The following is a 22155-nucleotide window of genomic DNA, read 5'->3' as shown; positions in this document are numbered from 1 at the left end:
GGGATTGCGGCGTGGCCATCCCCCCTGGGGGGTGATTTCTCACTTTCTGTCTCTGTCTTTCTGGCGAGTGCCCTATAGCAAAAACCTCTCCACCCCCCCTGTATCACAGTTTTAGACCCTCTACATCCTTCTGTAAGGATGGATATAAGTGAGAGCACATTTTACTGTCCTTTATGAGCCCTTATTTCAATGAAAAGTTTTTTTTGTTTTTTTGAGAGGTTTTCGCTATAGGGCGTGTGCGCTCGCCAGACAGACAGAGAGAGACATAGAAACAGAAAGCGAGAAATCACCCCCCAGGGGGGATGGTCACGCTGCAATCCCTTCTCCTCCATTCTCCTCTCGGGATCCTGGGCACGCACGCACACGCGCCCGGCGTGAGATTTAAGCCACCGGGTCCGAGACGCGAACCGCGGTCGACTACGTGGGAGTCCAGTGACATAGCCATTACGCTAACTGCTGGTTCCCGAAAAGTTATTTTATTATGCTGAAATGTAAGTCATAAAATGTTTATCCTAGAATGTACTTGTTTGAGATATGAATTGCTAGTATCTCTCTTTTTTTTTTTTTTGAGAGGTTTTTGCTATAGGGCACGTGCACTCACCAGAAAGACAGAAAGCAAGAAATCACCCCGCAGGGGGGATGGCCAATCCCTTCTCCTCTTGGGATCCTGGGCACGCATGCACACGGGCCTGCCATGAGTTTAAGCCACTGGATCCGGGACTTGAACCGTGGTCAACTACATGGGAGTCGCACTAGTATCGCAATAACTATATATACTTACAACCAAATACATTGTACATTGTAATAAGCACTACCTATGTGAAGTGGAATTACTAAAACAAACTCTGGGGAACCAGCAGTTAGCGTAATGGCTATGTTGCTGGACTCCCATGTAGTTGACCGCAGTTCGCGTCCCGGACCCAGTGGCTTAAAACTCATGCTGGGCGCGTGTGTGTGCGTGCCCAAAATCCCAAGAGGAGAATGGAGGAGAAGGGATTGTGACGTGACCATCCCCCCGGGGGATGATTTCTTGCTTTCTGTCTTTCTGTCTCTCTCTCTCTATGTCTGACGAGTGCACGTGCCCTATAGTGAAAACCTCTCAAAAAAAAAAAAAAAAAAAAAAAAACAACAACCTCTGAAGCCATGTATTTTAGTGCAATTATCCATTTTATTAGCTTAAAAATTTAGACTCAACTTTATAATGATTATAAATATTGTCTCATTTCTTAAGTCTTATTTATAATTTTAAGGAAATACAGGTTTTAAATGTTAAATAGTTTTTAGAGATCTTTCACCTTTCACTATAACCATTTTTTAAAATAATAATTTATTTAATTTTATTTACTGTTATTTTAAATTTGCTATAGGGCACATGTACTCACAAGAGAAAGAAAGTGAGAAAACAAGCCACCAGGTCTGGGACTCGAACTATGGTCGGCATGTAGGAGTCCAACGCCTTAACCGCCATGCCACCTACTGGCCCAAAGATAACCATTATTAATAGCATTTTGGTAGATAGTCTACTTGTGTGGGTGTGTATACATACATAGATTTGTGTAGAAAAAATTCCTTTGGGATTTTGATTTGAAAGTAGCAATTAATTCCTAAGTTAAGATAGTAAGAGTTGAAGTCCTTACAGTTACTGATCTAGGAACATGATCAGTTTCTCTGGGCTTATAGACTGTGTTTACTTTAAGCAAAGGTGATTTGTTTCATTGCCCCTCTTTCTTGTTTTTCAGTGGGACTGATGAGGACCAGAGGCTCCTGTCCATGGTGCAACATCTTGAGCTGGAGTTGAGTCATTTGAGGTCAGAGCTGTCACGTTGGCAACACCTGAAGACCAGCTGTGAGAAGGTGGATGTGGTACATGAGAAAGTAAGTCTCTTCAGTTTTAACTTTGTTTATAATAGAAAGTAAAAAAACACTTGACTTGATGAATTAAATTTAAGTTGTTTAATTTTAACTTCTTTTAAAATATTTTTAAAAATTGGGACCAGCAGATGGTGTAATGGTTACATCACTGGACTCCCACGTAGTCAACTGTGATTCGAGTTTTGGACTCTGTGGCTTAAACTCAAGCTGGGTACCTGTGTGTGCGTGCCCAAAATCCCAAGAGGAGAATGGAGGAGAAGGGATTGCAGTGTGGCCATTCCCCCTGAGGGGTGATTTCACACTTTCTGTCTCTCTGTCTCTCTGGTGAGCACACGTGCCCTATAGCAAAAATCCCCCCCCCAAAAACACACACACAAAATACCCTGTACTAAAGATTTTTAAACATTTCAAAAACAAATTCAGCATTCTTTAACTGCTGCCCTCCAGGCAACATCACATGTAGACACTTAAGTGTATCTTTTTGTGCGTAGAACCATGTCTTGAGACTTTGAGGGGTAGGTTGTTTTTGTGTATTTTTCACCAAAGCAGCCTCCACATTGCACCCCCAACTTGCTTGGATTCATGTCATTGTCTCTTGTAGACATTGCTCAGGTCCATCCATCCTGAGGCAAAGGAGAAAATCTAGATAAATATAGCTGCTAGAGAATGGAGACAGGCATGTTAATGGCAAAAGTCAAGTCAAAAGCCAGACAGTATATTGGAAAAAGTACGTGCAACAGAGGGTGAAATAATTTCCCGTGTGCAGAAAGCTCCTGGAATTTGTGGAAAGAATAGTGGAGATGGCAGAGCTGTGAGTAGCAGCTCAGGGCTCATGAACTGGATGTGCAGCTTAGGCTGGGCTGCTGTCTTCAGTCTGCAAAGCCGCTCAGAAGATGCTTGCATGTAGTGCTGGTGGGATTTTCTGTGACCACCGACAGACTTTAGGGGAAAATCTTATGATATTAACCAATTGTAAATGCACACATTCTGACTGGCAACCACATTCTTCAGACTTACTTACAGAAATAACCATCCCAGGACACAAGTCTGTGAGGGCACATTGTTCAGTGCCGTGGAGCTCATGTTCGCAGGGGCAGGGCAGGGAGTGAGTAGGTCAAGGCAGGTCCATCTGTAGCACATTGTAGAGTTGTTCTGAGGGAACGAGTTACCACAGAAAGAGCTGTGTTTGCTTGAACTGCTCTCCCACACTACATTCCTTATGATGCAAAAGGAGGAATTTGAATGTATATAATTATGTGAGTGCGTGTAGAAATAATACCCATGGGCACATTTAGCATACAAACTGTCACGTTTTAAGTTTGTCGAATGGCTGCTCCCTTATCAGAACGCATTTGTCATTTGCTCTTCTCCGCACGTGACCTGTGGAAAGTGCTCAGTGTGTGCTGATGGAAACATTGGCCGAACAAAACGGACACAGCCTCTGTTCTCCTAGTTCCATGGGTATAAGTTTAACTGTCCCACGCTCTTGTCTATTTCTGTTCTCCTTTAAATATTCTAACATTTTTAGAGGGATTTTTTTAATATGGAGGGGAGAAATTGTGTCCTATTTACATTATGGATTTTGGGAAGTTACACAATATTTCCAAGGTATCTAAGATAATGGAAGTGAAGAGTTGACATGATTTAGTTAAGGCAGTAAATGTATATTATGTTTACCACTGATTTTACTAGGTAGATGCCCAAATCAGAGAAACCATCAAACTCATGTTTTCTGAAGATCAGCAAGATGGTTCTCTTGAATGGCTGCTACAGAAGTTCTCTTCTCGGTTTGTAAGCAAGGATGACTTACAGATTTTATTACGAGATTTAGAGCTGCAGATACTGAAGAACATCACCTACCACATTTCTGTGACAAATCAGGTCCCAACTTCTGAAACTGTAGTGTCTGCAGTGAATGAGGCAGGGATTTCCGGGATAACAGAAGCGGTAAGTAGATAATGAGAAGTCATTAAAATACAAGTCATGGCTAGGCTGATTATGTAGCTAGTGGATTTTGATGTCTTGTTTTAAGATTAGTCTCACAGGAATGTGGCTCATCTTAAGAAAGGTGATATAAAACATACTCAGTGTGTTGCCAATTATAGAGAAAATAATCGTTCAGTAAGTTTTAGCTGCTGCTGTTGCGATTATTAGTGGACAAATCTGTGAATGCTCAGATCCCTTCAAGTTGACCCTGTGTGTCTGTGATACCCAAGGGCCAACTGTACTTTGTATTTTATGAGTCTTTTTGTCTCAGAGATACCATCTACCCATGCAGTGGCATACTTTCTAAAATTACATAAAAATTTCTCACAGACCAGCAGGTCTTGGTTAGGGCATCAGATTCCCACATGGTGGACCACAGTTTAAATCCCAGACCTGGCAGTTTGCGAATCATGCTAGGCATGTGTGCACGCCTGCCCAAAATCCTGAGAGGAGAATACTGGAAAAGGAATTGAGACATGGCCATCCTCTCAAGGAGGGGAGTGATTTCTCACTTTCCATCTCTCTCTATCCATCTCTGGCAAGTGCATGCACCCTATGGCAAAAACCTAAAAGACACAAACAAACAAAATTTCTTGGTAATACCCAAAGTCTTCAAATTGTAACTTCAAGTTACAGTCCTGAAGTCTCATGTTTGCTTCCCTGACATTTTATGGCACCCAGGGGATTTTCCTAGTTCCAGAATTTATTGTGACTGTGTCTGAGTCCTAAATGGAGAGGCTCTGTACCTCCCAACTCTGTTTAATGGCATTGGCAGTCAGGGTCCAGGACTGAATTACGGAGTTGCCAGAACATCCCCCTGCCTGTCCTCCCCGAAGTATGCTTCATTGAAAGTATTTTCATAGTATAGGTATCTGGTCTTCGTTTATGTAATTTACACCTAAGTCTCTTCTTTCTCATTCTGGCATTGGGTTTTCCATTTTGCCTGTGTCTGTTCAGCAAGCACGTGTCATTGTAAACAACGCTTTGAAGCTGTATTCCCAAGATAAGACTGGAATGGTAGACTTTGCCCTGGAGTCTGGTGGTAAGTAAATTAACGTCCTTAATAAAAATGGTCACCTGTTAGCAGGGGTATGAACCTGAGAAGCTATCACTTACCCACTTCCAAAAGCAGATTTTTATGAGATCTTTCTGAGAAAGAGCATTCTTCTGGACAAGTTCCTAGTGTTCTTGCTTCCTGTTCAGTGTCTGTGGGGTCACAGGTTCTCCCTGAGAAGAGCTTTATGGCACACACAGGTCAGTGGGGCAAAAGCTAGATCAGGGTTTACCACCACAGGAGTTTTGGTTGATTATTTATGGTCTTGTGTGCGACCCCATGACTGCTTGTCTAGTGCCAGCAGTAGAAGCACCGAGGTGACCACACAGCCTACCCTCACCAGGAGCTTCCACTCCAATGAGGGATAAATGATAAACAAAAAAGTAGGCCAACAGGATAGAATGATAGGTGTGCTGTTTTGGTTCCTCAAAGAAGCTTAAAAAGAAAATTGTGGTCCATCAGGTCTGGGCAGTGCTGTCTCCTGCAGGTACACAAGTTTGGGCCAGAACCCCTGGGGCCACACTAGAAAAATCAGAATTGTAGTATAAGAAAGTACTTAGGTCCACAAACACTGCCAGCAGTACCGGGAATAGCACATGGGGTAAAACCTAAGCAGGTCTGTGTGAAGAAATGTGAATATTCATACCAAGTGGGAGAAATAACTATAAATAACATGTCAGTTCAGGAAGGTTTCTCCACTATATGTGTTACAGAAAATCTTGATTTTCTTTTATTTAATTGCCAGAGGGCATGTGTACTCACTAGCGAGAGAGAGAATGAGCACACGCGCGAGCCAGCCCATGGTTACTCCACAATCCTTTTTTCCTCCATATCTTCTTCCCATGGGATGTTGGGGTCAAAAACACATGCCTGGCATGTTTTCAGGTTACTGGGGCCAGGGCTCACCATGGTCTGCCATATGGCATCTGGTGGACAACACCCAGCACTTAACCCCCACTCTGCAGGACTGGCCCAATCTTGGTTTTCTGAATTTTTATTTTATTTATTTATTTTTTATTGCCAGTGGGTACATGTACTCACCAGAGAGAGTGAGAGAAAGCACCTACCACTCCCAGCAGGGCCTGGTCATGCAGTAATCCTTTTCCCTCCATTTCGCCTTTGCATTAGAATTTTTGGCATGCATGCACATGCACCTGGCATGTTTTTAAAGCTTCCAAGGCCACGATTTGAACTGTGGCTGGCCATGTGGAATCCAACTGTCTGTGCACAACACATAAGTAAGAGATATGCTATGGGGCTAGCCCTAGATTTTTAAAATTTAGAGACTCCATGTGAGGGGTGGTAGACTAAGTTATCCCTTAGAAGATAAGGAGATTTTTAATACACTTTAGTATTGGGTCATCAGAAAAGTCAGGACACATTTTTGCATAGAAAAACAGAAAATATGTCATGACTTTTCCAATGACCCAATGTATTAAAGGATTGGGAAACCCTGCAGGGGAAGTAGTATTTTTAAAGAGTTTTATTTATTTTATTTATTTATTTATTTATTTTAATTTGACCAGAAAGAGACAGAGAGAGAAAGTGAGAAAGCAAACTGCTAGGTCTGGGACTTGAATCTCAATTAGCCATGTAGGAGGCCAATGCCCTTAACCATCATGCCAGCAGAGTAGTGTTTTTAAAAACTGACATGGCCAACTACAGTTTGAACCCTGGACTTGGTGGCTTGCTTGCTCATCTCCACCCCCCGCCCCGTCGCTGGTAAGCACACGTGCCCTATAGCAAATTAAGAAATAATAATAATAAATCTTTTTTTTTTTAGAGATTTTTGCTGTAGGGCATGTGCGCTCACCAGACAGACAGAGAGAGACAGAGAGAAAGAAAGCGAGAAATCACCCCACAGTGGGGATGGTCACGCTGCAATCCCTTCTCCTCCATTCTCCTCTTGGGATCTTGGGCATACACGCACACGCGCCCGGCATGAGTTTTAAGCCACCAGGTCCGGGACACGAACCGCGGTCGACTACGTGGGAGTCCAGCGACGTAGCCATTACGTTAACTGCTGGTTCCAATAAATAAATCTTTATTTTAAAAAAACCTCCATCTGATTTAGCTTATCCTAGTAGTTTAGGGAATCTGGTGATACGGTTGGTTAGGAACCTGATTTCCATTATTATTGTTCATTTGTTTATTTATCTTATGAAAGAGAGGGAAAAGGAGATAGATAGAAATAGGTGTTTTCTGTTGCTGCTGCCTTTTTTTTTTTAATTGCCAGAGGATAATTAAAGGAAGAGATGAAAGAAATCAAGTCCACCCCAACCCCACCCCCAAGGTGTGGGTCACACCATGATCCTTCTCCATTTCTCCATGCTGTTGGGCACACATGCATGTTCATCCAGCATGTTTACTGGCTGGGGCCAGGATTCAAATTGTAGTTAGGCATGTGGGATCCACTTCCTTAAGTACTAGTTTATGGGGCCAGCCCAAGATAGGTATTTTTCACAGGATTTCTTTTTATCTCCATCCTCCTATCCCAGCCTCCCATCTAGCTAGGATTCAGGTGCATGCAGCTGCACCCGGCATGTTCAGGTTGGCCTGGAACCAAACGCGGGCCTTGGGCCTCGTGTGCAGCCTTTATCCTCTCAAGCAGCAGCACTGCCTGTGCCTCACGGTGGCTGGACTCTAATCCTCTTTATTACTAAAGCAGATAGATTCAGTTCCAGTCATTTACCATTGTAGGGGATCTTAATATGGTGGGTGAGAACTGCTATTATATAAAAACTACCAGCTTCTTCTGAATGTTAGATAGACGTGTGAGGCTATTAACTGTTCTCAATGTATAGTTTGTTTAACATTACTTTCTTATCATTTATTAAGCGATGTTACGTATTTTTGAAACTCAGTGATTTATGAAGAAATTGTTTTCAATTCAGAGCCATCAGATGACATTTTAATCATGTAGTTTTGGGCTAATAGTTGTCACTTATTCTTAGAACCATAAATAATCCTTACATATTTCTATGTCCTTAAGTTAGAATTCTGATCATCGCAATGAGGCTGAACTGAAGGTGTGATTACTAAACAAAATGCTTATTAACTCTTCATAAGATAAACAAGTCACTGCTGTATACTTAAATAAGGCTCTTTTTGAGAATGAAGATATTAAAAAAAATAATAATTTGGCATGATGGTGAAGGTGCTGGATTCCCACATGGCTGACCATGGTTTGAGTCCCAGACCTGGTAGCTTAAAAATCACGTGTGTGTGTGTGTGTGTGTGTGTGTGTGTGTGTATGTATGCATGCCCAAAATCCTGAGAGGAGAATGGAGGAGCAGGGATTGTGGTGTGGCCATTCCCTCTGGCGGAGGGGATTTCTCACTTTCCCTCTCCCTGGTAAATGCACACGTCCTATGACAAAAACCTAAGTAATAATAATGTAATGGTTTAGGGACCAGCAGATGGTATAATGGTTACATCATTGAACACCCACATAGCTGACTATGGTTTGAGTCCCAGACCTGGTGGCTCAAAAACTCATGCTGGGCACGTGTGCGTGTGTGCCTAAGATCCTAGGAGGAAAAGGAATTAGGCATGGCCATACCCTCCCCCGCCCGGGGTGTGATTTCTCACTTTCTTTCTCACTGACTCTGCCTCTCTTTCTCTCCCTGGCAAGCACATTGCACTCCAAGGCAAAAACCTCTACCAAAACAAGTATTATTATTTAACAGTTTAGAAGTTCAAGTCCCAGGACCAACAGATGGCATAATGGTTACATTGCTGGACTCCCACATAGTTGACCTAGTTGACCGCTGTTTGAGTCCTGGACCTGGTGGCTTAAAACTCACAACGGGTGTTTGAGTGTGCATGCCTAAAATCCTAGAAGGAGAATGGAGGAGAAGGGATTGCGGTGCCATCCTCCCATGGGGTGATATTTGCTTCCTGCCTCTCTGCCTCTGTGTCTCTGGTGAGCACACCACCTTATAGCAAAAAAAAAAAAAAAAAAAAAAAAACCCTCAAAAAAAAAAGTTCAAGTTCCACATAGCCGCATCAAAATCACTTTGCTTTCTTATTTAAAATATAAATTCCCATCCTTGCAGCCCCTCTTTTCCCTTTAGGTGAGAAATCCTAAAGGTAGAGTCTAAAACCCTGTATTTTATATGCGCTCTAAGGGATTATGAGGAATCTAAATCTTTTAGTTTAAGAGGGATTTTTTGCCATAGGGCACTTGCGCTTGCTGGAGAGACGAGAGAAACAGAGAGATGGAAAGCAAGAAATCACCCCCTCGGGGCATGGCCATGCCAGAATTCCTTCTCCATTTTCCTCTCAGCATTTTGGGTGGGCACGCACACACACATCCGGCATGAGTTTTGTTGTTTTTTCTTTTTTTTTAATAATTTTTTTGAGAGGTTTTTGCTATAGGGCATGTGCGCTTGCCAGAAAGAGAGAGAGAGACAGAGAGACAGAAAGTGAGAAATCACCCCCCAGGGGGGATAGCCACACCGCAATCTCTTCTCCTCCATTCACCTCTCAGGATTTTGGACATGCATGCACCCGTGCCCGGCGTGAGTTTAAGCCACCGGGTCCGGCCAGGACTCAAACCACGGTTGACACATAGGAGTTCAGCAACATAGCCATTATGTTAACTGCTGGTCCCTTTTATAAAAAATTTTTAATAATAATTTATTTAATTTTATTTATTTATCCATTTATTTTAATTTGACCAGAGAGCAACAGAGTGAGAAAGCAAACCGCCAGGTCCGGGACTCGAACCATGGTGAGCCATGTGGGAGTGTCCAGCACCTTAACCACCACGCCACCTGCTGGTCCCCCAGCATGAGGTTTTTAAGCCACTGGGTCCTGGACTCGAACCACGGTCAACTCTGTAGGAGTCCAGCAACATAACCATTACGCCATCTGCTGGTCCCATGACCTGCTTCTTAAAATACAAACATTCAAGAGTATTTTTCTTACTACCGATTAATTGGTTGGTTGTTACTGCTTCCCATGCCAGCTTTTTGTTGCGGTGGTGGTGAGGGGTGGGTGGTGGGGAGGGGAGGGTTCTTGTTTGTTTTTTTCATTTTGATCTGCCTTGACCCCAGCATCCTGTCTGCCCTGTTTCCCACTGAAGACAAATTGGACATTTGTAATACTTCTTTTTATTATTATTGAGGTATAATTCACATAACATAAACATCGTCTTTTTAAAGTGTACAACTCAGGGTTTTTACTATATTCACTATGTTGTACAGCAATTATCACTGTCTAGTCCTCTTGAATAGACTATTTCTGTCACCCTAAATCAGAATTCTGTACCTATTAGCAGTCAGTTTTCATTCCTCTAGCATTATCATTTTAGTTGGTAATTTGTCATAATAGTCTATTTATTTTGACCTGTTTAATAGGCTTCATCAAAGTTCACCTGCCGGGTAGCAACAATGCTTCATTGGATTCTTTTCTTTATTCTTTTATTTGGAAAGTGAACAAATTTCATGCAGGGTAGCTGTTCCTCTACTAGTGGAGAGGAAAGGCCTGTGTTTTAAGAGTTTTTCATTTTCAGTAGATATAAACTTATATCCTAACACAATTGTAAACAACACTGAATTTGGAAAAAGTGAAATTAATTAAGAATAGGACTGATTTTAAAATAGAAGGTTCTTTGTACAAATGAAAACTTGAGAATTTAAAGAACACTTTGAATAACTTTCTAAGAGAATGACATTGCTTTCAAAATGAGATAGTGGAACAAATCTGTGCTTTGCTTTCAGGTGGTAGTGTCTTGAGCACTCGCTGTTCTGAAACTTACGAAACCAAAACAGCATTGATAAGTCTGTTTGGGATCCCCTTGTGGTACTTCTCGCAGTCTCCTCGTGTAGTGATCCAGGTGAGTGGGCCTGCAAGGCGGGTCTGCACATGCTGAGGTGGGGCCTCATGATGCCACATGATGATCAAGGCCCTGCCCTTAAGCACTGTGCCCAATTTATTGATGCAGTGTATACAGGTCATAAATGTACAGTTCAATGAACTTTTATAAAATGTATTGGAAGTCACCTTCCTTTTTGAAAAATTTAGTTGTCTTACAGAACCAACTGATGTGAGGGGCTTCTGACTACTTTCTCTGCTGCCTTCTGTTGATTGTTCTCATATATACTGATGTTTTCCCATGGCTTGCTTTATACCAATGTAAAAAACTAAAGGTGGAAAAGCTTAAATTATCATGTATTCCATTTTACCTCAGTACTAAAATGCTGCCTCATATTAGGGACATTTTTGGAAGAATATTCAGATAATTCCTTGTATGTGAAACAGCCAGATGATAGCTATCTGTCACTCAGAAAACATAAGTTGGAGGCCAGCAGATGGCATGGTGGTTAAAGCACTGCATCCTACATGGCCGACTCTGCTGCTTGGAACATGCACCGGGCACGTTGCATACATGCTCAGTATCCTGAGAAGAGAATGGAGAAGGGATTATGGTGTGGCCATCCCCTCTGCGGGTATGATTTCTTGCTTTCCCTTTGTCTCTCTGGCAAGCACATGGGTTCTATGGAAAAAAAAATTCTGGCTCAGCCATGGTGCTGCAGGCAATACAGTGCTACTGTGTCATGCCGGAGCTATGGGGAAAGGCCCAGGATTCAGATCCTAGGCTGACCTGAACACATGGGGCACCCCTACAGTCCGTCTGGCGGGAAGACTGTCAAGAGGATCAAGACCCTGTCAGAGATCCTTGTATCTCTGATGATTTAAATAAAGAACCTTAAAATAAAACAAAACACAGTCCAGTTTTTAAAAATGCATGAAGTAAATTCATCATTAAATATTAATCCTAATGTTTAGGATTCTCTGATACTGCTGTAACAATTATACTGTCTCCTTGGTTACCCTGGCTGAATGCATGACTGTTTGGTTTTCCTACAATTAGCACTTTGTGGACTCGCCAGATTATCTCATACCAATGTAAAAAACTAAAGGTGGAAAAGCTTAAATTATCATGTATTCCATTTTACCTCAGTACTAAAATGCTGCCTCATATTAGGGACATTTTTGGAAGAATATTCAGATAATTCCTTGTATGTGAAACAGCCAGATGATAGCTATCTGTCACTCAGAAAACATAAGTTGGAGGCCAGCAGATGGCATGGTGGTTAAAGCACTGCATCCTACATGGCCGACTCTGCTGCTTGGAACATGCACCGGGCACGTTGCATACATGCTCAGTATCCTGAGAAGAGAATGGAGAAGGGATTATGGTGTGGCCATCCCCTCTGCGGGTATGATTTCTTGCTTTCCCTTTGTCTCTCTGGCAAGCACATGGGTTCTATGGAAAAAAAAATTCTGGCTCAGCCATGGTGCTGCAGGCAATACAGTGCTACTGTGTCATGCCGGAGCTATGGGGAAAGGCCCAGGATTCAGATCCTAGGCTGACCTGAACACATGGGGCACCCCTACAGTCCGTCTGGCGGGAAGACTGTCAAGAGGATCAAGACCCTGTCAGAGATCCTTGTATCTCTGATGATTTAAATAAAGAACCTTAAAATAAAACAAAACACAGTCCAGTTTTTAAAAATGCATGAAGTAAATTCATCATTAAATATTAATCCTAATGTTTAGGATTCTCTGATACTGCTGTAACAATTATACTGTCTCCTTGGTTACCCTGGCTGAATGCATGACTGTTTGGTTTTCCTACAATTAGCACTTTGTGGACTCGCCAGATTATCTCCAGAAGGTGCTTGGCCACTAGCGGAGTAACCGCCGAGCCTATAAATTCACTCCTCCTAGACAGGGGACGCTGACCACAGCAAGCCCAGACAGCCCTGGCACACCCACAGCAGCCTGCTGTTACTAGCCAGTTGGGCTGAGCCTCTCAGGGTGCTGCCTCGGTTCTCTGTTCTTTGCCATTACTCAGAAGTCTTGATATTTTTGACATCCTACAAAATAGCACACTCCATAGCATTGTTGCCATATGTTGATTGGATCTAGTGATCAGGAAGTCCCAAGTACTTAGGTTGTCTTAGAGGTGTGAAAAAGAGAGAGTAGTTAATAAGTCCTACCCTGAAAAGATTCTTTCTGAAGAAACCACATAGTAACTTGAACAGGGAAAATTTAATATGAAAAACTATTTAGCTGTCATGGAATTATCCTAATACCTGATTGGCTACTAGGCAGTAATGAGAATTTTTAAATGTGGATACGAGGATTGCAGTAGAGCACTCAAGTACAGACCTTTAGGTAGAAGCATAGCCATAACTGGCTGAATAGTGACCATGCCAGAAACCCAGCCTCCACGGTGCTAGGAGGTGACTCCCTAGAGGCATTCTGCTACAAAAACCTTCCAGGAGGGGCTCCTGAGGGAATTTGCTGTATGTGCAGCAGGAGCCAGTTGCTGGAATGATTGGACCTGCACAGAAATTTTATTTTTCTGCAGTGTCCCCTCAGCATCTCCCCTGACAAAGCTTCATCTTCAGGCTGGGAAAGGAAAAAGGGCTTAGATCCATTTTCACGACACAGGCAAAAGGATGAATCAGGAGCTGAGAGGCAGTAAGTCCATAACTGACATAAAGAATAAGCCAAAATGTATATGGGCACATCATTCCATCTCTCCCCACCTTTTATTTTTTGGAGAGGTTTTCTCTATAGGGCGCATGCGCTCGCCAGACAGACAGAGACATAGAGACAGAAAGCGAGAAATCACCCCCCAGGAGGGATGGTCACGCCGCAATCCCTTCTCCATTCTCCTCTTGGGATCTTGGGCACACACGCACATGCGCCCGGTGTGAGTTTTAAGCCACCGGGTCCGGGGCGCGAACTGCGGTCAACCACGTGGGAGTCCAGCGACATAGCCATGACGCTAACTGCTGGTTCCCCCCCCCCTTTTTTGAACAGCAGAGTACACACACGCATGCCGTGAACACCCCTCAGTGAGGCCTGGTCATGTTATAGTTCTCTTTCCTTCATTCCTCCTTCCCATCAGGATCCTGGGTACATGTACACATCCACCCCGTGTGTTTTTCGAGCTGCTCGATCTGGGATTCAAACCATGGTCAGCCATGTGGGATCTGATGCCTTGTATACAGTGCTTAGCAACTGTTCTGCAGTCCCACCCCCAGACTTTTCCTTATAGAAGCATAAACACACATGTATTGTCCTTGCCTGTTCCCTTCCTGCTATTTCACAGACAGTGGTCTGCACCGCACCTTGCGTTCTTCACTTGATTAGCACCACATAGGAGCACACTGCCCAGGCTCCGCTGGATGAGACCCCACAACCCACTTCATCCTGTTATGGGTTTATGCCATTAAAAGTACTCTTGCGGATCAGCAGATGGCAGGATGGTTATATCGCTGGAAGCCCATATAGCCGACCACGGTTCGAGTCCTAGACCCGGGGGCTTAAACTTCACACCATGCACATTTGCGTGCGTGCCCAAGAGGATAATGGAGGAGCAGGGATTACAGCCTGGCTATCTCCTCTAGGGGGTGATTTCTTGCTTTCTGTCTGTCTTTCCGGCAAGCACACATGCCCTCTAGCAAAAATATCTCTTAAAAACAAACAAACAAAAACCCTCTTATAATAATTATCCTTATGCCTATGTCTTTTCATGTTTTTGTTTTGTTTTTATAAGTTAATTTGCTTTTCCATGAGAGAGACAGGCGCCTCTAACAGGGTCTTCACACTGCTGTCCACCCTAGTCTTAGCCAGCCTAGCTCTCTGGCATGTGTATCTGCCTGCCTGGCATGTATGGGGAGATTCCAGAACGTGAACCCAGGACCTTTCCCATTTGGGTCCAGTTGCATTATTGCTGCACCATAGCCTGACCCTGTTTTGTATTTGTGCCAGTATATCTTAGGGGTAGATGTAGGATTACCAGACTAAAGGGTAAATGCATAGCAGTGATGCTGCTTCCTGGGGTTGTACATTTTTCACTTGGCCTTCAAGGTCTGAAAATATATATTTCCCTCAAACAGCATCAACAGATTTTGTCAAATTTTTGGATTGTTGTCAATAGGTAAAAGGTAAATTTCTGTCATTTTATTATTTGTATTTTTCTATTATTTAAGATGGAGTACAGCTTCCATGTATTTGAGGACCATTACATTTACTTTTTTCTTTGAAGTGTGTATTCATTATATGTTTTACCCATGTTCCTTTAAGGTTCTGATTATCTTAATTTTTATAAAACTTACATGTTGGAGTTAATCTTTGAGATGTAAGTTGCAAATGTCTATTTCCAGTTTGTCTTTTGATTTAGTGTAATGATTTTTTAACCTGCAATAATTTCATTATTGAGTCTTCTCTTACACTTCTATTTTTTTAAGTGGTTAAGAGCATGTTCAAACTCTTGAATTGTAATATTTTGCCTTTCCCTAGCCTGACATATATCCAGGTAACTGCTGGGCCTTTAAAGGCTCCCAGGGGTACCTGGTAGTGAGACTGTCGATGGTGATCTACCCAACCACTTTCACGCTGGAGCACATCCCAAAGACACTGTCACCGACTGGCAACATCACCAGCGCCCCCAAGGACTTCGCAGTCTATGTGAGTGCATTTGGCGCAAGGCTGTTCTCACCTCTTTCTGGGGATTTCACAGAGAGGAATGACATAAAGGCTAATGGCTCAAGTGTCTTTACAGGGGAGCTGTCTTCTCCTGACTTTTGACACTCTGAATGAGCAGATTCTCTAGAGAAGCAGCCTGATAAATCCAAGGGAGGCAACTTATATGTAGTGTATTATTAATATCATGCCAAACAGGTCAAGCTAACCATGCCTGACTTTGAGGATTTAATTCTTTATCACTTTCATCTACTCACCTATAAACGATGTTCTGGCAACTGTATGAGGTTGAAGAAATTTAATAAAGACATTTTTTAAAGTGTATCTGTAATCCCAGCACCTTGAGAAAGCTGCCATTAATATTGTGGCTTTTTTTTTTTTTTGGGCCCTTTTTTTTTTCTTCTTTAAAAAATATGGTTGAGATGAAGCCAGCAAGTGGTGTGGTAATTAGGTGCTAGATTCCCACATGGCCTACCATGGTTTGAGTCCTAAACCTGGTGGCTTGAAAATCCTGCTAGGCATGTGTATGTGCACTGAAAATCTCGAGAGGAGAATGGAGACGGGATTGTGTGGCCATTCCCCCTGCAGGTGATATCTCACTTTGCCTCTCTCTGGTGAGCACAAGCACCCTATAGCAAGGGGGAAAAATATAGTTGAGACAGTACTCAATACCACAAGCATTTTTACATAGCAGTTAAACTCATTATAGATTTTTTTTTTTTCAATTTGCTATAGGACATGTGTGCTTGCTGGTAAGAGAGAGACCACAGAGAACCAGCAGTTAGCGTAATGGCTATGTCACTGGACTCCCACGTAGTTGACCGCGGTTTGCGTCCCGGACCCGGTGGCTTAAAACTCACGCCAGGCACATGTGTATGCATGCCCAAGATCCCGAGAAGAGAATGGAGGAGAAGGGATTGTGGCGTGACCATCCCCCCTGGGGGGTGATTTCTCGCTTTCTGTCTCTATATCTCTCTCTGTCTGTCTGGCGAGCGCACGCGCCCTATAGCGAAAACCTCTCCAAAAAAAAAAAAGCAGAAGAGAGAAAAAGTGAGAAAGCCCCTCCCCCTCGTCCCCTGGGAGATGGCCCTGCTGTCCTCCCTTCTCCTTGTTGGATTTTGGGCATCTGCACACACATGAACCTGGTGTGTTTTTCAAGCTTGTGGGTCCAGCACTTGAACCACAGTCAGCCATATGAAATCCAGCCACCTTAACCACCAGTGGCTGGCCCTAGACTTCTTTAAGTAGCAGAAAATGCCATTATAGAGCTAATTCCCTTATTTACCTGACCAGTTTTCCTGTTGTGGAAGATGTCCTATCTGTTACATCCTTAGGCCAGACACTCAGAAGTAATACAAGATTTCAGAGGGCATTAGCCTGTTCAGGCTATCAAATCATTGCTTATGGTACTAGCATTTCTACCAGCGATAAATGGCAAATGTGTTTATCTCATAGTTCCCTTTCTTTTTTTTTTAAGAGAGGTTTTTGCTATAGGGCACATGTGCTCGCTGGAGATAGAGACAGACAGAAAGTGAGAAATCACCCCTCAGGGGAGATGGCCACACCTCAGTCTCTTCTCCATTCTTCTCCTGGGATCTTGGGCATGCATGCACATGCACCCGGCCTGCGTTTTAAGTCGCTGGGTCTGGGACTTGAACCATGGTCAACTATGTGGGAATCCAGTGACATAACCACGACGCCATCTGCTGGTCCCAAGCCCTTTTTTTTTTTTTTTAAATGAGGTTTTTGCTCTAGGGTGCATGTGTTTGCCAGAAAAATGAGAATTCACCCCTCAGGGAAATGGTCATGCCACAATCTCTTCTCCTACACTCCTACAGTCTCCTCTTGGGATTTTGGGCATGCGTGCGTGCCTGGTGTAAGTTTTTTAAACCGCTGGGTCCGGTACTCAAACTGTGGTTGACTGCATGGGAGTCCAGAGATGTAATCGTTACTCCATCGGCTGGTCCCCTGAACCCTCTTGTTTCAATCTCCGTTGACTTGATAGGTCGAAGATAATTTTAATCTGCATTTCTCTGTTTCACATGCATGTTTCCTTTTTTGTAGATTTTAGTCTAATTTTTGCTCACTATCGTTTGGAAACTTGGTGTACTTATGAATATTTGGGCTTTTTAATGTGCAAATATTAATGTGTCTTTTGTCTTACAGATATACTTCCCCTCGTCTCGTTTAATTATGTATTTAGTTACCTCTACTCATTACCGTAATTTTCTTCCATGGAACTTTTTTTTTTTGGAGAGGTTTTTGCTATAGGGCATGTGTGCTCACTAGAAAGACAGAGTCAGACAGAAAGCGAGAAATCACCCACCCAGGGGGGATGGCCACACCGCAATCCCTTCTCCTCCATTCTCCTCTGGGGATCTTGGGCACGCACACACATGCGCCTGGTGTGAGTTTAAGCCACCAGGTCCGGGACTCAAACCTCGGTCGACTACATGGGAGTCCAGCCACATAGCCATTACGCTAACTGCTGGTCCCACTATGGAATTTTTTATACCTAGAAAGTTCTTTCCATTATGAAACAAAGACATTGAGATAGTACCCTATATTTTCTAGCACCTTTATTTCTTTGTGATAAAATAGATATAAAATTTACCACTTTAACCATTTTTAAGGGCATTGATCAGAGGCATTAAGTATAATCACACAGTTGTACAGTCAATACCAGCATCCATCCACAGACATTTTTATCTCCCTAATTGAAACTCTGTCTTCAGTGAACGTGGACTCTCCCCTCATACCCCTTTCCCCCAGCCCCTGGTACCTACTCTACTTGTTCGACCCCAACCCCCCAAACCTCTCTCTCTGCTGTTTTCTCTGGCTTCTCTTCTGCTCACCGGTTCTCATTACCCACCAGGCTGGAACCTTGAGGGCAGAGTGGTTCCTGCAGGTTTGAACGTGGTCTGTACAGATAGTCTCTGCTACATGTTAGCTGTGTTCTTTTACCCTCGGTTTTATCTGTATAATGGGAGGAATCTTATCTATCTCATTGTTGTGGACTATGTAAAGTCTTTAACAAGATGCCCACCACCCTCTCAAGAGAAGCCTTCTCCCTACATTATGGAGAAGTGATTTTCCCTAACTGGTATTGAAAGGGAAGAATCCTAATCACCTCACTGTGTTTTTCTGTTATGTATTGACTCCATGGTCTTGGTTTCAGGGATTAGAGAATGAGTATCAAGAAGAAGGGCAGCTTCTGGGACAGTTTATGTATGACCAAGAAGGGGAATCACTCCAGATGTTCCACACACTGGTCAGTACGGTGGTTTACACTTACCTGTTTGTTCTCATTTTCTGTATCAGCAGCACCCAGCTAATGTCAGATTTGTGGGAAGTATTCAATAGCAGGCAGATCCACCTTTGAGAAAAGTTCATCTAAGTTTTCTAGCTTTGCTTTTCTCAGTGAGCTATGCATTGCTCAGCTGTCTCACAGGCCTTGAAACTAAAAGTCAGTGCATGTCTAATAATAACATTCTTAGAGTTTTACCCGAGCTTTGTGTCCTGTGATAGATTACATCGGAATCTCATATTTGAAAATGTGACCTCCAATATGGCTGCTTCTCATCAGGTGTCATACTTGGGAGTGATTAGGCTTGAGGTTATTAATATGAAATAATTTTTTTTCCTGTTGGATTTCAGAAAAGACCTGACAGTGCTTTCCAGATAGTGGAACTTCGGATTCTTTCTAACTGGGGCCATCCTGAATACACCTGTCTCTATCGGTTCAGAGTTCATGGAGAACCCGTCAAGTAAAGACACTACTCATCATTTTTGTACATTTCTGTATATACTGGGACAGCCTGAAACACTGGAATCCTTCATGGATGACTCATGTATAATAAGAGGATACTGTCTCTCCTTCAGTAAATGTTACCGACTGCCAGCAGGGGGACGAGAAAAGTTAAGTGATAGATGTACTGGCTTGCTGCTGTGGTCACTGAAACACAGCCCTGTGAACGCATGGGTCCACAAAGACCATCAACCACAGGGTCTCTGGAAATTCATTTGAATGTATGGTTCTCAAAAGACATGTACTTTGTTTTGGGGATTTGTTTTTGAACATAAAGCTCTTTATATTTGTATTTTCTTGACATCAGGAACAAAGCAAATAAAGTTAAAAGGTTTGATGTGTTCGTGAAGCTTTGATACTTAGCCTTTCACTGGCTCTTTTATAGGATTTTTGGAGGGCAGATATATTTCATCTGTTAAATCCAATACATATTTCTTTCAGGGAAAAAACAATGTCACCAAATTTTCATATGTCTAAACTCCTTTCCTACAGGATGGGATTTTCCTTTATTCTGCACCAGTAGTTAATAAATCTCTGGATGAGGAAATTACTGAATTGTGTTTTTTGTTTAGTTGGCTCTTAGTTCTCAGAAATCTAATTTTCAGTCAGGTCTTGTACTAATATCAGTCGAAGAATAGGATGAGTTTCATTTTTTGTTGTAGATTGAAGTGAGTCTGCTTTCAAAGAGGATGGCTTGGATCTAATCAAACACTATAGAGTTCTCTGGTCTTGGCTAGGTCCTTCCCAGTGGGATTCACAACGTAAACAGGAAACCAAGAAATTTTATCTTTCGGGTATTTTAAAATTTTGAATTTTGCAGAAAAGGAAACACTAACATTCTCTAAATCTTTCAGAGTCTGTGTTTTTATTTCACTGATAGTTATCAAAGGAGTTGTCTAGTGTGGTAAATCCATGAAACCATTACCTTTTAGGATCATCATTTTTGCTACAGCAGCACTTTTTACTGGCTCTAGTTGGGATTTGCCTTTTATTACAAGTGTCAGCCATTCTCATTTGATTCTTGTGAGACTCATTTGGTTATAATTAATATTTAATATTTAGACTATTTTACTGAGCAGACTTTATAATGAGACATCTGCAAGGCACTTCATGTTACAGCTATTTTACCTTAAGAATTATTTAAGTTTTATTGGGTTAAGACAGTTTTTGGTGTACCGTATATGTTGTATTTTTCAGAAAAAGATAAAAATGATGGTGCTGACTGGTTTTCTGAAGAGTTTTATGTATATTGCACAATAGTCCTTAAATATTTGAAACTATATAAAATAGCATTTTTTCACTCTTCTTAGAATTGGAACTAATGCCTATGCAGTTATGTTGGATAAAAATGTGTACAGATGTTTCATATATTACAGGTTACATATATAAATCAAAATTTCCTATGTAAAACTAAATTGGGGAGTTCGGTGGAAATATTTTGAATATTATTTATTTTTAAAGATGCAAGATAGGACTTTGTGCAATGTATTTTTGTAAATGCTTTTCAAAATATTTGTCTTTGTAGTGCTTCTTTTGCTGCCACCAAATTGATGCTATTGAGATGTTTAAATAAAGAGTTTTAATTTTTAAAAGTGCATGTGATATTTCAAATGAATAATAAAATCTATTTCTTTTTGCAGCGTGTTTTGTTTCTGCCCCAGGGAAGTGGGGAGGGAATGACTATTAGTGCTGGCAGTTCTATGGCACAGAGCCACTGAATGCTGACCTGCTGAGACCCTACAGTCCCATGGGCTTCCTAGAGCACCCTTTCCTGTAGGGAGCCCACTCAGAAAACCCTGAATTACAGAGATGAAGGTGGTTTGATAACATTTCTGTCTCTAAAGAAACGGGAGCACTGACACTAGCTCATTTGGCGGCCTTCTCTTAGGGTGTCTGCCCTTCCATTTTCACACATGCTAGCATACTTACCATACTGTTCTGCACCTTGCTTTTTTCCAATTATCAAATCTTTGAGCCCTCATATCAGTAAAAAAACTTTTTTTTTTTTTTTTTGGAGAGATTTTCACTGTAGGGCACGTGCGCTCGCCAGACAGACAGAGACAGACATAGAGACAGAAAGCAAGAAATCACCCCCCCAGGGGGGATGGTCACGCCGCAATCCCTTCTCCTCCATTCTCCTCTTGGGATCTTGGGCACGCACGCACACGCGCCCGGCGTGAGTTTTAAGCCACCGGGTCTGGGACGTGAACCACGGTCGACTACGTGGGAGTCCAGTGACATAGCCATTACGCTAACTGCTGGTTCCCAGTTAAAATTTTTAAAAACAGCTCTATGGTTTTCTTTTCAATTTTATGCATGGATGCATCATGTTGATTAAGCATAGCTGGATTTATGGACATTCTTTGTTTTCTTCCCATTATGAACAATGCTGTCTGTAATCAGTATGACACTGGAGATCCTGCAGAACTTTCAACCTACTTTTTAAAAGTTTTATTGCATGAGTGAGAGAACACCCCCAAAATGGTCCTGAGACCACAATCCATCCCCAGTTTTAGCCATCCTGGGGCCACAGGTATAGGCATCCTCTGAGTACTCAGGGAGGTTTCTGGACACTTAACCAATAACCTTCCCACATGAATCTGCCTTATAGAGCTTCATATTTTACTGGCGAGCCACCGTGGGGACCCAAAACGAGGTTTTGAAACTGCCAAGGTAGAAGAGTTGAGCCCTATTTCTACAGTCCAATTGGACCTGTAAACTCTTAACAGAATTTCAGTTTTTCAAATACAACAGAAACAGAGACTAGAGGAGTCCTTACAAGGTCATTATCCTGAGCAACAGGTGACTCAAACAGCAAGGGTAGCCTGTGGAGGAGGCTAAAGGCAGCATAAAACCTCAAAAAAGTATTACTTAAAATTTGAATACTGTATACATCCCCCTCACAACTATTAAACTACACGAC

The 22155-nt window shown here is 42.4% G+C and overlaps 1 protein-coding gene across 7 annotated transcripts in view; it reads left to right on the top strand.

Annotated features, from left to right (window-relative positions):
• SUN1 (Sad1 and UNC84 domain containing 1) overlaps window positions 1–20532 on the top strand; it is a 65362-nt gene extending 44830 nt beyond the window's left edge. For all 7 annotated transcript variants that reach the window (XM_014583942.2, XM_027768028.1, XM_027768027.1 and 4 more), the window contains 7 exons: window positions 1740–1875; window positions 3565–3819; window positions 4816–4900; window positions 10639–10754; window positions 15242–15409; window positions 18603–18695; window positions 19082–20532. In XM_014583942.2, the coding sequence (XP_014439428.1) occupies window positions 1740–1875; window positions 3565–3819; window positions 4816–4900; window positions 10639–10754; window positions 15242–15409; window positions 18603–18695; window positions 19082–19195 (967 nt within the window). In that variant the 3' untranslated portion in view covers window positions 19196–20532. The remainder of the gene's footprint in view (window positions 1–1739; window positions 1876–3564; window positions 3820–4815; window positions 4901–10638; window positions 10755–15241; window positions 15410–18602; window positions 18696–19081) is intronic.
• Window positions 20533–22155: the final 1623 nt, after the last annotated feature.

The sequence above is a fragment of the Tupaia chinensis genome, unplaced genomic scaffold, assembly GCF_000334495.1.
Source record: "Tupaia chinensis unplaced genomic scaffold, TupChi_1.0 Scaffold145208_1, whole genome shotgun sequence".
NCBI lineage: Eukaryota > Metazoa > Chordata > Mammalia > Scandentia > Tupaiidae > Tupaia > Tupaia belangeri.
The sequence above is the reverse complement of the archived record's forward strand: the minus strand, read 5'-3'. Positions and strand labels throughout refer to the sequence as shown.